Here is a 15,771-nt window from a genome sequence, read left to right on the forward strand (position 1 = left end):
CATATTTGTTTGATTCTCTCCCACTGTATAGGGTTTTTTCTCTCTCAGTATTGGCCACTATAAGTCACTATAAGAATCTTTTACACTTTGTCCCTTATTTAGAAGATTCTAGAAAAATTAGCATTTCAGGGCTGGGGTTGTGGCTCAGTGGGAGAGCTCTTGCCTAGCATGCATGAGGCACTGGGTTTGATCCTCAGCACCACATATAAATAAATTAAATAAAACAAATAAAGGTAGATCAACAACTAAAAAATATTTTTAAAAAGTAGCATTTCAGTTGCTGTCAAGTTACTATGAAAAAGAGCATAGAAAGTTCTTTCTACTAAAATTCTCCAGATTAATGGTCCAGAGATGGGGTCAGTGCTGCCAGGAAATCCACAGCCAAGGTTAGAAAGAATTTGGAAACCTCACAGAAAGCAATTTGACATCATATTTAATAGCATCAAATTATGGACCTTTTCTTCACTTAGAAACACCTGCAGATTTTTTATCTTATGATCTTCCAGTCAAGAAAACTGCCTAGTAACCCTATTTATGTGTCATCATTTGTTTTTTTAATTTTGAAAAATGAAGCTGAAGATCACATTTAAGAAGAAATCTAGAAGATTTTAAAATAATGTAATTAAAGAAATACTTACACCTATTTGGATTGTTGCTATGATTTGGGAGTTACCTATAAACTTTGATGGTATTTCAGGTAGTTATCATTTATTTTGAAATCCCAGAAGGCTATACATTTACATTTATCACAGCCCAGATTTTCTAGATTAGTCTCAGATTAATGAAATTATTGATTATTGGTATTGTCAAGGAGGTAGCAGAGTTATAATCAATGTGTTGTTCATTTGAAAAGCTTCTTTATCTAATGGTTTATAACTGAATTGTTTCTGGAATTTCTTTGCTTCCTTTTCACTTTCTTCATTTAATTGTTCTTTTAGACATGAAGAACAGCCAAGGCCTTTTGTGTTGCATGCATGCTTAAGGAACTCAGATGAAGAAGTAAGATTTTTACAAACATGTTCTCGGGTTCTGGTGTTCTGTCTACTCCCATCAAAGGATGTCCAGTCTCTCAGCTTACGTATAATGCTCGCAGAAATTCTCACGATGAAAGGTAGACTTATAAAATTAATTTACAATTATGATAAGTTTGTAAATTAATGTGCCATATACTGTGATTACATTTTAACACTTGTGCAAACCTCATTTACTGTGGGACATATGGATAATAAAGTAGTATTTTAGAAATTTCAAGCTTAATTGTCATTCAGAGAAAACATTTGGCCTTACGTGATAAACATAAATTTTTTATATTATATATATTGCAAAATGCACAGTCCATTCTGCTGTTTATTTTGACAAGAAAACCAGTCCTTATGTTCTCCACTGCAAAGCATTCATTTGGGATAGCCTTCTGAGTTTTCCAGGTCAATAATGTACACGTTATAAGATTAATTGATATTGCCTACACATAGTCTGTGAATTTGGGATAACTAAAAATGGTACTGTGCCACAATATGACCTAAAAGAACCTTTCCCTGTCTTAGAATCTCAAACAAATAAGGAGAGAAGCACTGATTATATATCTCATTTATGTCAGGATTAGCCAGGTGTGCCCATCAACTGGTACAGCCAACCACAGAGAAAAGGGGAACTTTTTAATCTACAGTAAGTGGGATGGATTTGTAATAGTGTTATTGATTTTTTTCTAACAACTTCCTCCATGAAGTCTGCTTTGACCAGTTAGTAGAAGATTTTCATCTTTTGGCAGACTAAACTGGTCAAAACAAAAATGAATGAGCCTTATAAAAGAAATATAAGAAAAAGAAACAGTACTTAATTTTAATATCATTGTTAGTAATTTGGGTTTCTGATGACTTATTTTCATTTACATTTCACTCACCTATTAAAATGACCACTTGATTGTATCTATATATATGGTAACTTATCCAGAGGGATAAGCAACTTTGAGTGTGTGTGTGTGTGTTTATGTACATGCATGCTTATATATGCACACATACCTGCATACATGTGCCTTTTTATATATTTGAGCTGTTTATAATTTCCTCCATTTGACTTGTTGAAAAATGTTTTCCCAAATGTAGTTTCAACTATGTAATATGAAAACAATTCCTTCAGAAGAATATCTTTTTCCATGATGTTTTCTTCTCATCTCCACAGTCTTAAAGCCAATAGTGGAGTTATTGAGTAATCCAGATTACATTAACCAAATGCTGCTTGCCCAGTTGGAGTACAGAGAACAGATGAATGAACATCACAAGAGAGCCTACACCTATGCTCCCTCTTATGAAGAGTTCATCAAGCTCATCAATGGCAACTCTGATGTAGAATTCTTGAAGCAGCTAAGGTATTTGATCTTTAATTATAGCACAACAATAGCTACTAGTTATTTCCTAAGTAGGTATACATGTATATATGTATTATATATACATAATATATATGTATATATTTGTCAGATAAGCAGAAATAAATAACTAAAGTCCATAAATTTTACCATTTAGTGACAATTACATTTATATTTATTTAATTACATTTATCCAGCTTCTTCTTAACAGTGGAATTAGAATTAGGTTTTTCCAATAATTAAGTTGTAATAGATTGAAAGTTTTTCACTTGTTAGGAATACCTTATTAGCCACTCAGATGCTATCCCCCAAAAAGCATTTGAAGGAAATGATGTGTTTTTAAATTACAATGTTAAAAGAATACTGTTGGTTTTCATTTTTCTGGGAAATGCAGAGACTTAGTTCTGGGAATAAAGGGTTCTTGACTAATTATTTTAAGAAATCACATTAGAAAATATCAGAAGTCTCTTATAGGGGAACATGTATCCTTAAGATATTTTCAGGGTGACCATGTTTTCTTTCTTCTATAATATATATATATATATATATATATATATATATATATATATACACACACACACACACACACACACACACACACACAGAGTATAATTATATAGCATTTTCTAGTCTGTGGATTTGCTAGGCTTGTTTTCTATGTTTACCTTTCTGTTTGTTCACAAATGATGTTACATAGGAAAAGGAAAGAAAACTCTGTAGTGTCAGTTTTAATTTTCATTAGTACTTTCAGTAAATCACTGGCGTAAAAGTAAAATATTGACTAAAATTGAATCTTTGAACTATTCAAGGATTTTTAGATTGGCCACATTTGCCTTTGAACTGGGGTTCACATTAAGGTGACTTATGCTATTTAACTTACTGGTTGAAATAGTAATTACATAAAAGACTCATTGTAGATGGCATTGTATTCTTATGGAGTGTATCATGTTAATCTTGATCCTACAAATGTGTTACAATGAGTTTAGTCATATGATTTTCTTTAAAAGTGATTAATTCTTTTGGACTATAATATCTGGATATTTTATTTATCCTTCTCCTTCTACAAACAGTCTTAAATGAAATGTGCTAAATGGTAATTATTTATTATAGATTTGTGATTATTTGTATATGAATCCAGAAATTTCATTTTGAGAAGTGAGACACATATTTGTCATCTGGGGCTTGTAGATTATACCTACTCAAAAGTCTTCCTTATCATGGCTTCCTTTGATTCCTTTTTTTAAAAAGAGCCCACAATAACATGCTCTTGGTCATGCACTCCAAGCTCTGGTTCTGAGGATGCCATTCAGACCTGTGCTCCAATACTTACCCACCTGTTGCATTTATGCCCACGTCCTAGCAGTCACTTTCTGCACCGCACCCCCAACCACAGCCCATGGCAATCTACTTTCTGTTTTGATGAATTTGCCTATTTTGGACATTTTATATAAATTGGAATCATTCAATATATGTATGGTTTGACCAAAGTAGCATATGCTGACCACTCTAAGACATTGTTTAGAAACAGATACCTCATGTTCATAAATTGTAGGTGCACTGAATTCCTAAGCATTTTTTCCCTGGTAAATGATCCACAGTAAAGTCAAACATGGACCATTTGGTAACACCAAGTAAGTTTAAGATAATTTAAAGTCAATGGTGGCAGGTTAAGTGAGTAAGTATTCATTGTTCTTCCAAACTTATGAATGAATATTATATTTTATATGTCAAACACATGGTAAAATAGTGATACTAACAAAAAAGGTATAAAAGATATTTTTGAATGTTCAACTGTTAGTTCTCCAGCACCATCTGTCATTTTGTATTTGAGCACAATTTCTATGTGAGAAGATGAATGAATCTTGATAAGAATTAATAGTCCCTCTTTTTCAAAATATACTAACCAGATTCTTAGAACTTTTTGAATACTGCAGTTCAACATTTGGCAATAAAGAGGTATCTCAGCAAGAGTTGGCCCTTTAAATGATAAATTGGTATCTGCTGCCCCAGGATCATTGAAATAACTTGATTTGGCTACAATAGGAAAATCATGCCTTAACTAGGTGACCAAAAATTACACCAGATCTTACATTTTCTCTTTCCCATCTGATATGTGATGAAATGAAAATGGTGTTAGCATTTCAATCTTCCTTTTCACTTCATAAATAAGGCAACATTGTGGAACAGCATAAAGGGAGTTCTAGGAACCAGGCCCTTTGTTCAGTCTTGAGACAACTAAGGGACAGTAGAAATGCTGAGCTAAAGAACACTTGTTTCAAAAATTGAGATATAATTCACAGATAATTAAGTTCACCATTTAAAAGTGTATACTTCAGTGGTTTATAGTGGGTTCAAAAATTGCACAACTAATATTACTGTATAATTCCAAAATATTTTCATCACTCTCAAAAGAAATTCCTATGCCCATTAGCAGTCACTTTCTTTTTTTTTTTTAATTTTTTATTGTTGGCTGTTCAAAACATTACATAGTTCTTGATATATCATATTTCACAATTTGATTCAAGTGGGTTATGAGCTCCCATTTTTACCCCATATACAGATTGCAGAATCACATCAGTTACACATCCATTGATTTACATATTGCCATACTAGTGTCTGTTGTATTCTGCTGCCTTTCCTATCCTCTACTATCCCCCCTCCCCTCCCCTCCCCTCCCCTCCCCTCCCCTCCCCTCTTCTCTCTCTGCTCCCTCTACTGACAATCGTTTGTCCCCCTTATATTATTTTTCCCCTTCCCCTCACTTCCTCTTGTATGTACTTTTGTATAACTCTGAGGGTCTCCTTCCATTTCCATGCATTTTCCCTTCTCTCTCCCTTTCCCTCCCACCTCTCATCCCTGTTTAATGTTAATCTTCTTCTCATGCTCTTCGACCCTACTCTGTTCTTAGTTACTCTCCTTATATCAAAGAAGACATTTGGCATTTGTGTTTTAGGGATTGGCTAGCTTCACTTAGCATAATCTGCTCTAATGCCATCCATTTCCCTGTAAATTCTATGATTTTGTCATTTTTTAATGCAGAGTAATACTCCATTGTGTATAAATGCCACATTTTTTTTATCCATTCATCCATTGAAGGGCATCTAGGTTGGTTCCACAGTCTAGCTATTGTGAATTGTGCTGCTATGAACATCGATGTAGCAGTGTCCCTGTAGCATGCTCTTTTTAGGTCTTTAGGGAATAGACCGAGAAGGGGAATAGCTGGGTCAAATGGTGGCTCCATTCCCAGCTTTCCAAGAAATCTCCATACTGCTTTCCAAATTGGCTGCACCAATTTGCAGTCCCACCAGCAATGTACAAGTGTACCCTTTTCCCCACATCCTCGCCAGCACTTGTTGTTGTTTGACTTCATAATGGCTAGCAGTCACTTTCTATCCCACCCCCCGAAGCCCTTGGCAATCTCTAATCTGCTTTTTGAATTTGCCTATTCTGGATATTTTATGTAAATGGAATCATGCAATATGTGGCCTTTGGTGTCTGGCTTCTTTCACTCAGTATGTTTTTAAGGTTCATCCATACTACAGAATGTATCAGTACTCATTCCTTTTTTTGGCTGAATAATATATGTCATTGGATGAATATATCACATTTTCTTTATCCATTTATCAGTTAACAGACAATTTGTCTTGCTTACACTTTAAAGAATGCCTTTTGAGTGACCACTGAGCATCTTCAGGAGCATTTCAGTAGCATTCCCAATGACTCTTGGTAAATGAAAGTAAAATAAAATGTTATGGATTCTAACCTGTTCCTACCACTACCTACCCCAGTGTGCCTGTTACCAAGAAGAGATGGAATACAGACACCAGGAAGGGATATTCCTCTTATGCATTGTTACTGATCTATGTATGTTATTCTCTTTTGTGTCTTCCATCATACTGTTTGAGTTTGCATTTCTAGCAGAGTTTACTAAGTCAGTGGAGAGAGCAGCTAGAAGTATTTTGATGATTAGATAATCAAGAACGTCAGTCTATTAGAAGAAAAATACATTTGCAGGTCTAATTAAGTAGGTATGATGACTTAGTCCAGTTTAAATGGCAATGTTGCTGACTTCTAAACCTTTGTAAGTTTTCAGTTCCTCATGTAAGTCTTGGGGTATGTGTTCATGACTTCCTCTAGAAACTTCTCTAGTAATAAGGGGTTGAAAGAGAACTTTCCTTGAAAGTGTGATATGCATCTCAGATATGGGATTATGGTAATCTGAAGAATTTATAGTCCCTGCAACAAGCTTGGCAAAGAACCTTGGGAGAAAATATCATGGAATGCATTTTTCTCAATAATAGATATATACCTCCAGAGTTACTTTCTGAATAGTTTTGTAAATACTCCGTAGAGTCTTCCTCTGGACCTATGTTTGTGATACAGCTTCTTGGGCTTTGCAATATAGTAGAATTCCAGGCAGTTCTATTTGATAGGGCACTGGGATATCTTTTATTCATGGTGCATTTGTCCTTATTCCTTGCATCTTAGGGATAGACCTGAGGGCTAACCTTTGTTCTCTGTTTCATGCACAGCTAAGTAGAAAGGCTACCAGGAATGAATGTAATTATAGAGATTGACCTTTTTGCTCCAAAATGTAGATGATGTTACATAAATTGATAGTCATTATTGCTTTTTATTATATTCTTGTCTTAAGTCTACCTTACTGAGACTTATCAGCCTCCCAGCATTAATAGCATTGCTCTCTTCAGTCATAGTCTGAATACCCTGTTGTTTCTCTGGCTTAGAGTACTCTGCTGTCTGACTTTATTAGCATTTTAGGTCACTATTTTCAAATTGCTGTCAATAAAATTTTGGAATAAGCTGCCTCAGGCAGGGAGTATGTTTTATTTAGACTAAGCAGTTAATGAAATCATCCACTTTTATTTCCCACATATTTGGGAGACAGATGCATGTTTTCTAAAGGAAATAGTCATTCCACTCTGCTAGGATGGAATGCATTGAAGACAAAATAAAATAAAGAACCATGAAGGTGATAATTATAGTTCTGGGATAGTTTAGTAATTTTCTGTGTCAGTCTGAGATGCTTTCATAGTAGGATTATACAGCTAGAAATGCTTCTTTCAAATACACTAAATGAGTTGTTTTTAACCCTGATCATACAGTCACCTAGACTTTAATAAAATTACAGTTGAATATTCCTCTGTCCTTTTTAGCTACTTCCTTTTCTTTTTTAGTATCCAGGAAGTTGAAGTGAAGATGTGGTAGCTAGACTGGTTCAATATTTTGAATTTTCCATGGTTTTATAGTAGGAGCAGTGTTGAACACTGCCAAAACACAGGAACCAAAAATGTGAATGCTGTCTTGGCACAGGATATTAATGGGCAGCTGGATAGATTTCCTTCTGCTGGCGTGGGTGATGGGGTAATATTATAGTCCGGAAAGGCAAACCTGAGCTTAGAGTGAAGGTGCAGCCATTAGTGAAGCTCAACAGTTTGAATCATACTAGAGAAAGTGCTGAGTATTCCCTTATATTGAAGATAAAGTGGAGTCAGTATATAAGAAGGGAAAATGAAAGGTTCTGCCCTTATAGAACTTTATGTAAAGTAGTGGGCAGATTGTGGTCCAGGAAAGCATCCAGTGCCCTCATTGGTAATTTTTCAGCATATCTGTAAGACATACTCCACTGAAAATTGTTCCCCCCCCCACACACACACACAAATAGATACCCAAGTGTCACCCTAGGAATTTTATGTGACTGATCTAGAGAAGAACCAAAGCCCCCAAAATAATCCCAACAAGTATTAATTGGAATATTCTTCCACACATTACCACTGAAGTCTTGCCTAGATATCATATATATTGTAATTCTTTGAAAAGTAGTTTGAGATATATGGTAAGTGTTGAGGATAATATTGATTAGACAGGAACTTTCAGTCTCTACACTTCAGTCTGAACCAAAGGCTTTTTTTGGTTTTTCTTTTTTTTAATCACTCACCTTCCTGAGAGTTATGTTTCACCTAAGGTTTCTCAATCTTTGTAAAATTGACACTTTGGGCTAGATGATTCTGTTCTGTTTATTTTAGAATGTTTAGCAGTATCCCTGGCCTCTACTCACTGGATGCCTATAGTATCCCTATAGTTATAACAACCAGAAATGTTTCTAGGCATTGCTAAATGTCCTCCAGGGCAAAAAGTTGCCCTTGATTAAATGTTACTGATTTAACTCCAGGATAAATTAGATTATTTTTCATAAGGGGAATGAGACTTGCTGAAAGATACAGAACTGCCCCTCAAATAAGGATGATTTATCCAAAGTAAGTGATTTCCCTTGCCAGTTTTATTTTGGTACACTTGACAAATAAAATTTGTATATATTAAAGATATACAATATAATGTTTGGTATACATGTCCATTATAAAGTGATTACCATAATCAAGTTAATTAACATCTATCACTCACAATATCACAATTGTAACTCTCAGCACATTTTAAATGTACAAACAGTATTCTTAATTACAGTCACCATGCTGTGCATTAGATCTCCAGAACTTATTTACCCTGCATAATTGACTAGAATCTCCCCATTTCCCCCACACCAAAAGTCTGATTTTTTCTCTCTGCTGTTATGATTTTCTGTGCCAGCATAAGGTGTTTTCACAGTAGGATTATAAAGCTCAAAATGCTTCTTTCAAACATACTAAATTCCACCCACCAGGGAGATCATGTAGTATTTGTCCTTCTATGTGCCTCATTTTATTTTAGCTCACTGTCCTCCAGATTCATCCCTGCTGTCATCAGTGGCATAATTTCCTTCTTTTTTAAGGCTGAATAGTGGAGTAGGCAGTCCAGGATGCCATCCCACTTAAGGACCCAGACTCCCTCCAGTCCCTACTCTGCCACCCGAAGGGTATTTTCCAGAGTCCTCAGGGTCTGGAGTAACTCCAAAGTGTCATTCATCAAATCCTGATTCCATGGAACAGGACAAAGGCAAGGAAAGAAGGTGGTAAAGAAACATGCACTGGCTGTCTGTTAAGGAAATTTCTCAAAGCCGCCACATGACATTTCTGCTTATATTTTATTGGCTATAATAAATGAGATATACTAGATAAACTTTTTCAAGACAGTCTTAGGCCCAGTTAAAAGTGGAAGATTCTAATTAGTAGGAAGAGAGAAGACAGGATAATGGGATAGGCAATACCTGGTTGTGCTACCATACCACATGCTTTATAGTTTAGTGAGACAAAATAGCTCTGTTTTCCACATAAGCATGGAAAAATATAACTTCATAGATTGGGCATTTGCTTAGGTTAAACAGATTGCAAGTAAATGCTCTATTTCACTAAAATAAGGCAAGAGGAAATGTAAACTTAAGAGATCATAATGAATGAATTAATTTAAGAGATCATAATTAGCAATAGAAAGGGTTACTTAGGGACTTTACTAAATATTTTTTTCTTTAAGCCTTGTATTAGTCAGCTCTTTGTTGCTGGGACCAAAATACCTGACAAGAACAACTAAGAGGCAATCCCAGTGACTCAAGAGGCTGAAATAAGAGGATTTCAAGTTTGAAACCAACTTTTGCAACTTAGCAGGGCCCTAAACAATTTAGTGAGACCCTGTCTCAAAATAAAATAATAAAAAAGGATGGGGATTTAGCTCAGTGGTAGATTTCCTCTGGGTTAAATTCTAAGTCTCTCCTGCTACCCACCCCAAAACAAAACAACCAAGAGGAGGAAAAGTTTATTTTGGGATCATGATTTCAGGGATCTCAGTCTATGTTGGCTGAATTCATTATTCTGGGTCTGGAGGTAAGGCAGAACAACATGGAAGAAGAGTGTGGTGGAAGAAAGCTGCTCAGCTCATAGCAGTCAAGGAAACAGAAACAAAAGAGTATGAAGAGCCAGGGAAAAGATATAGTCTACAAGGATATGTCTCCCCAGTGACCTCCTTCCTTCAACCATGCCCCACTTCCTACCATTACCACCCACTAGTGTGTTCCAATTATGAATCCATCAAATGGATTAATCCACAGATGTGCAACTCTCATAATCTAATCATTTATTTCACCTGTGAAAATTCCTTCATTGCCTAACACATGAGCTTTTGAGGAGTTACCTTAAATCCAAACCATAGCATACATTAAGGAAATGGGGTTTTAATCTCTATATTGGCATAGGTACATAGGCACTTGAAGATAATATATTAACATTCTTAAATTTGCATGCATTTATGAAGAACTTAAGTTGTTTGAACATTTGGTGTTTTGAACAATGATTCTGAAAATGTATTGTGAATCATGAATAGTAAAATAGGATTACATTGTAAAGGATCATGAAAGAAGAAATCAAGTACTTCTCAAGACAAACTAATGCACCATGTCAGAAATCAGTAAGCACACAACAATTGCTAAGGAAAACATTAGTGTGGGTGGACAAGGAGATGAAAAATCTTAAAGTATAAAACATAATCCTGGCAAACTTTTATCAAAAGAATGAATATTAATTTAGTTTTAAAATTGCAATAAAACACAAGACCACTTGTGGAAAATGTTCTAAAAGATCTTTCAATTTTCTGAGAAATAGAAGTACTTTAAACTGGGTGTGATGGTGATGTCTGTAATCCCAGTGACTTGGGAAGCTAGGTAGGAGGATTGCCAAGTTCAAGGCCAGCCTCAGCAATTTAACAAGGCCGTAAGCAACTTAGCAAGACTGTGAAAAAATAGAAAGGGCTCGGGATGTTGCTTAGTGGTAGAGCACCCTAGTAGGGTCAGTCCCCATTGCCACTCCCCACCCCCCAAAAAAGAAGTACTTTGATTTTTTTTTCAGAAAAATTTGCTTCTCTTGGTGTCTGAGAAATAGTAAAGGGTACAGAGGTGGGAGTTAAACATATTGGAGGACACTCGGTATTTTCACTTATCAGAGGAAAGATAATTGAATATTGACAATAATATAAAATTTGATAAAAGAGGGTAATTTTGATGTTAAAGAAGTTTATGATTTGAGTTATGATTTGACTAGTTCTATCTGCTTTCAGACCATGGAGTCAGTTTATATAAAGCATTTAGTGCAAGATCTGGCACATTCCCAATTATTACCCCACTACTGTTCTTGTTATACAGTCTTTAGATCAAGGATTGCAAACAGATTTCTTTATTAGGGGATGGGTACTAGGGATTTAACCCAGGGGTAATTTACCACTGAGCTACATATTCAGCCATTTTTATTATTTATTTTGAGGCAGGATCTCACTAAGTTGCTTAGAACCTTGCTAAGTTGCTGAGGCTGGCCTTGAACTTGTGATCCTCCTGTTTCAGCCTTCTAAGCCACTGGGATTACAGGTGTGTGCCAGTGCATCTGCTGCAAATATCCAGCACAAATAGATTTAATTTCATTATGAACACTGATCAATTGCCAGTAGCTGATTGGAATGCAATGTTAAGTTTGGGGGTTTGTGGAAGTCTATTAAATAACAATGCCCTTCTCTCCTTCTGAGGTCTGAACCATGTTAGAGCCAAGGAATAAGGCAAGTAGACCAAAATGACACTCATTACTGACAGGTAATTGAGAATGCGGTTTGTATATGCAAGCAGTGCACTTTCTAAACCAGTCTCAGGATTAGCTAATCCTTTTCACCAAGGATTTCTGAACCTCAGCAAGTCTTCCTCTTCCTCCTTCCTACCTTCCTGGTAGTTCCAGAGTCTAGCTGCTAGCTGCCCTTGGAGGAACACATGTTCTTAAGGGGAAGGAGAAAAGAAAGGCTGTACCTCACACATGTAATTTCTCTTTGTTTGTGATCAAACTAAAAATCCCTTTTGCCAGGCACATTGGCACATGCCTGTAGTCAGCCACTTGATAGGTGGAGGCAGGAAGATTGCAAATTCGAGACCAGCTTGGGCGATTAAGTGAGATGCTGTCTCAAAACAGGAAATAAAAAAAACTATTATAAACAGATACAAACTATTAATATCTAGTATATCTTAGATTATTTTATATAGTGTGTGCATGTTTATATAAATTCAGGACACTTCACTTCAGTCACATTCTGCCTGATGTGACTCAGATAGTTCACAGGTATATGGAAATGAGTTTCTTCAGTCCTTGGGAGTCTGGGCAGAGCCTGGGATGGCTGCTTATATCCATGTTCTGTTTACACATCCTTTTTTTATGTGTAGCATGAATGGAAAAAGGTCAGGAAATGTTTCTTCTTCTTTCTGTAGAATCAGCCACCTTTTGCACACTAAAAAGAAAACAGGTTCAAAATCCCCTTTGGCAGAAAGCGCCTCCAAGTCCTAAATAAAAGCATTTCTCTTGTTTGTGTTCCTGACATTCCCTATAACATTCCTCATGAAAAGATAGCTCCTAACCTTTTTATTATCCTTAATAATACTCAAAGACATAGGAAATAAAATGAAGATACCTTTTTTTGTTTATAATATTGGTGAATATTAAAAATTTGATGATATCTAATGTTGATAAGGGTGTAGGAAAATAGACAACCTCATGTTCTACTGGAAAGCGTATAAATTATTATGTAACACAATTTTATAATGTAAAAATGTATATTCTTCTTGGTCCAATTTTTACTATTAATCATTTTCTTAAAGAAGTAATAAGGAGTGTGCGGAAATATTTTTTCAAAAATGCCTCTTAGTCTTTTATTAAAATAGAGAAAGGCTTGAAATAACCAAAATGCCTAATCATAAGGATTTAAATTTTTTAAAAAAATTTCAGTGACTCTACACAGTGTATCATCATGTATTGTTATTGGAATAGCATTAGAATATTTAAAGATAATGGAAGATATTACCTATAAATTGATAAATAAAAAAGGCTGTGGGAGTCTATGTATATCATAAACCCAGTCTCATAAAGCAAGAAATATTGTTTGCATAGGAAAAAAGATTAAAAGTTAGGCATGTTGGCCCATACCTGTAATCCTAGCTACTTGGGAGACTGAGGCAGGACGATTACACAAATCTGAGACCAGCTTAGTCAATTTAGTGAGACCCTCTTAAAATTAAAAAACAAATAAATAAAAAGGGCTAAGGAGATAGCTAGTGGTAGTGTACCCCTGAATTCAATCTACAGCATTAAAAAATACAAAAGATAAAATATGCCATATGTTAGTAGTGGTTAACTTTAAATGTTGTACTTTGTGTACTTTCTAATTTTCTTTAGTGAACATATGCTATTTTAGAAGAAGTAAAGATTGGCTCAGACTAAGGAAGTTTTCCCAACCATTTATCAGACTGGAATAACAGGCATTAAAATTAGCTACATAGTTAACAGAGACATGTTTCTCCCAAGTACAAGCTACCACTGTAAAATGTCATTATGCGCCCATTCTTTGAGCTTTCTTATTCTCTGAAACTTTAGACTATCAGAAACTTTTCTCTTTGGAATTAGACCAGTAAGAATAATATATTCTTCTCTTGCCTAGAGAATCTAAATCAGGTTGACCCACAGAAACAACTTTGATTTATAACCCAGATGCAAAGCTGCAAATTAGGGGTTTCTGGAGGCAACATACCTGTTTTAGTCAGCTTTTTTGCTGCTGTGACTAAAAGGATTTGACCAGAACAATTTTAGAGGAAGAAGTCTATTTGAGGGCTCATGGTTTCAGAGGACTTAGTCCCTAGAAAGCCAGCTCCATTTCTCAGGACTGGAGGTGAGGCTGAACATCAGGGTGGAAGAGTGTGGAAGAGTGAACCTGCTCACATGATGATCAGAAAGCAGAGAGGGAGAGAGACTCCACTCTCCAAGATACACCCCATCAGCCTTCAGTTACCACTCAGTTAATCCCTGTCAGAGGATTAAGTCACTGATGGGTTAAGACTCTTACAAGCCAATCATTTCTTCCCTGAACCTTCTTGCATTGTCTCACATGTGACCTTTTTGGGGGACACCACACATCCAAACCATAACAATACCATATCTATCTTGACTTTTTAACTTTATACATTCAAAAGAAATAGGACCCTGGATCTACCCAAAATTGACTTCTTGACACACCCTTGCCTTGAACCCATCAAAATACTGCTTCATTTAAATTTTATCTCCTCTCTGGTTCCCAAAGGAACTTCATCTTTTCCTTTGGGGGATTTTCCACAGTTTCTCTGGTATATGGTCTTTAGCTCATTTCTGGGTCCCAAAACCTGATTTTGTTGGAATATAGTGATCCTGGTAGCCGTTGGTTGATAGGACTAAAATATGTTTATAATCAGGAAGAAGTACCACTACTTGAAAAATATTCATATGTATTTTACAAACACTTGCATACTATTTCCCTAGATAATGTCCATTTAAAGAGTCAGCAACAATGGCAAGAAACAATAATAATATTAGTTAACATTTATTGTGGGGCAGGCATTGTTCCAGGTTTTTAGAGGTATTATCTAATTTAATCTGCATGACAACTCTATGAGGCAACTCTATCACTCTGTTTCACAGATGAGGACTCTTTAAGATTTAGAAAGCTTACATAATGTGCCTGGGGAGAACACAGTATGTGTTAGAAACAGGATGTGAACACAGGCCTGTCTGATGCCAGAGCTCACATTCTCAACTACTCTTGATTCATGTTCTGAATTTTCCAGCAGACCCTTTCAGTAATGCCATGGATATGAGACACAGTGTCAGCTTAGCTGGCTGAATATTATCACAGCTTTTGCTCAAATGCTTTAAGTGAAGTCCCTTTAATAAAAACACTATCCCTAGTCTGTGGCAACTCTGAAAACATTATCTTTAATTTTTTTAGTTTTTCTTTATCATTTGCACTTATATGGTCGTCTATAAAGTTTCCTTCCTAATTTTTAACATAAAACAGTATTTTAAATCATTCAGTATATTGTATAACTGAAACTAAGTTTTTTTTCCAATCTTTGATTCCAAGAAATCCAAAATGTATATGCCCAGATAGTTCTAAAGTAGTAATTAAAAAAAAAATCTGTTATGTGTGCCTAATGAAACAAAGAGGAATATATATGTATACATATAAATACACACACAGAATACATATATGTGTTTGGTTTGATGTGTAAATAACTTTGAAATGCATTTTTAAGCATTTCAAAACTGTTCTGAACATAGACAGTAGAAAGGCAATGAATATATAGATTTCTAAGGTGATTACTTTGAAGTGCTCTGAACCATTTTAGGTGTTTCAGTTTGGCAGGAACAATTCATAAATGCAAACCTGTTCTCAGGCTTTATTTATTTAACCAAGTATATAAAACAAAAGACAGGTGAGGTGGTTATGCAGAGGACCAGATAACAGTTACCTTTGTATAGCTTTTTCCTTGTCCCTGGGACAAAGGGATATTGCCAGAGTTGTGAAACAGCTCAACTCTTGCTATGCCACTTCTCCCTAACATTTGAGTTTACATTATAATTTGGAAAAACATATATAACAATATATACATTTCCAGTCATTTTCTAACCAAACTCTGC

General features: G+C 35.4%; 1 protein-coding gene across 2 annotated transcripts in view; it reads left to right on the plus strand.

Moving 5' to 3' along the window:
* Nucleotides 1-834: 834 nt before the first annotated feature.
* LOC124075591 (sorting nexin-25) overlaps nucleotides 835-15,771 on the plus strand; it is a 65,533-nt gene continuing 50,596 nt past the window's right edge. The window contains exons 1-2 of one of the 2 annotated variants that reach the window (XM_046419098.2): nucleotides 835-1,111; nucleotides 2,179-2,365. In XM_046419098.2, coding sequence (XP_046275054.2) covers nucleotides 1,084-1,111; nucleotides 2,179-2,365 — 215 coding nt within the window. In that variant the 5' untranslated portion in view covers nucleotides 835-1,083. The remainder of the gene's footprint in view (nucleotides 1,112-2,178; nucleotides 2,366-15,771) is intronic. The other variant, XM_058571214.1, reaches the window with a different exon arrangement.

This window comes from Marmota monax, unplaced genomic scaffold (assembly GCF_021218885.2).
Source record: "Marmota monax isolate L192 unplaced genomic scaffold, Marmota_monax_Labrador192_F-V1.1 WCK01_AAM20220418_F8-fsc00892, whole genome shotgun sequence".
Taxonomy (NCBI): Eukaryota; Metazoa; Chordata; class Mammalia; order Rodentia; family Sciuridae; genus Marmota; species Marmota monax.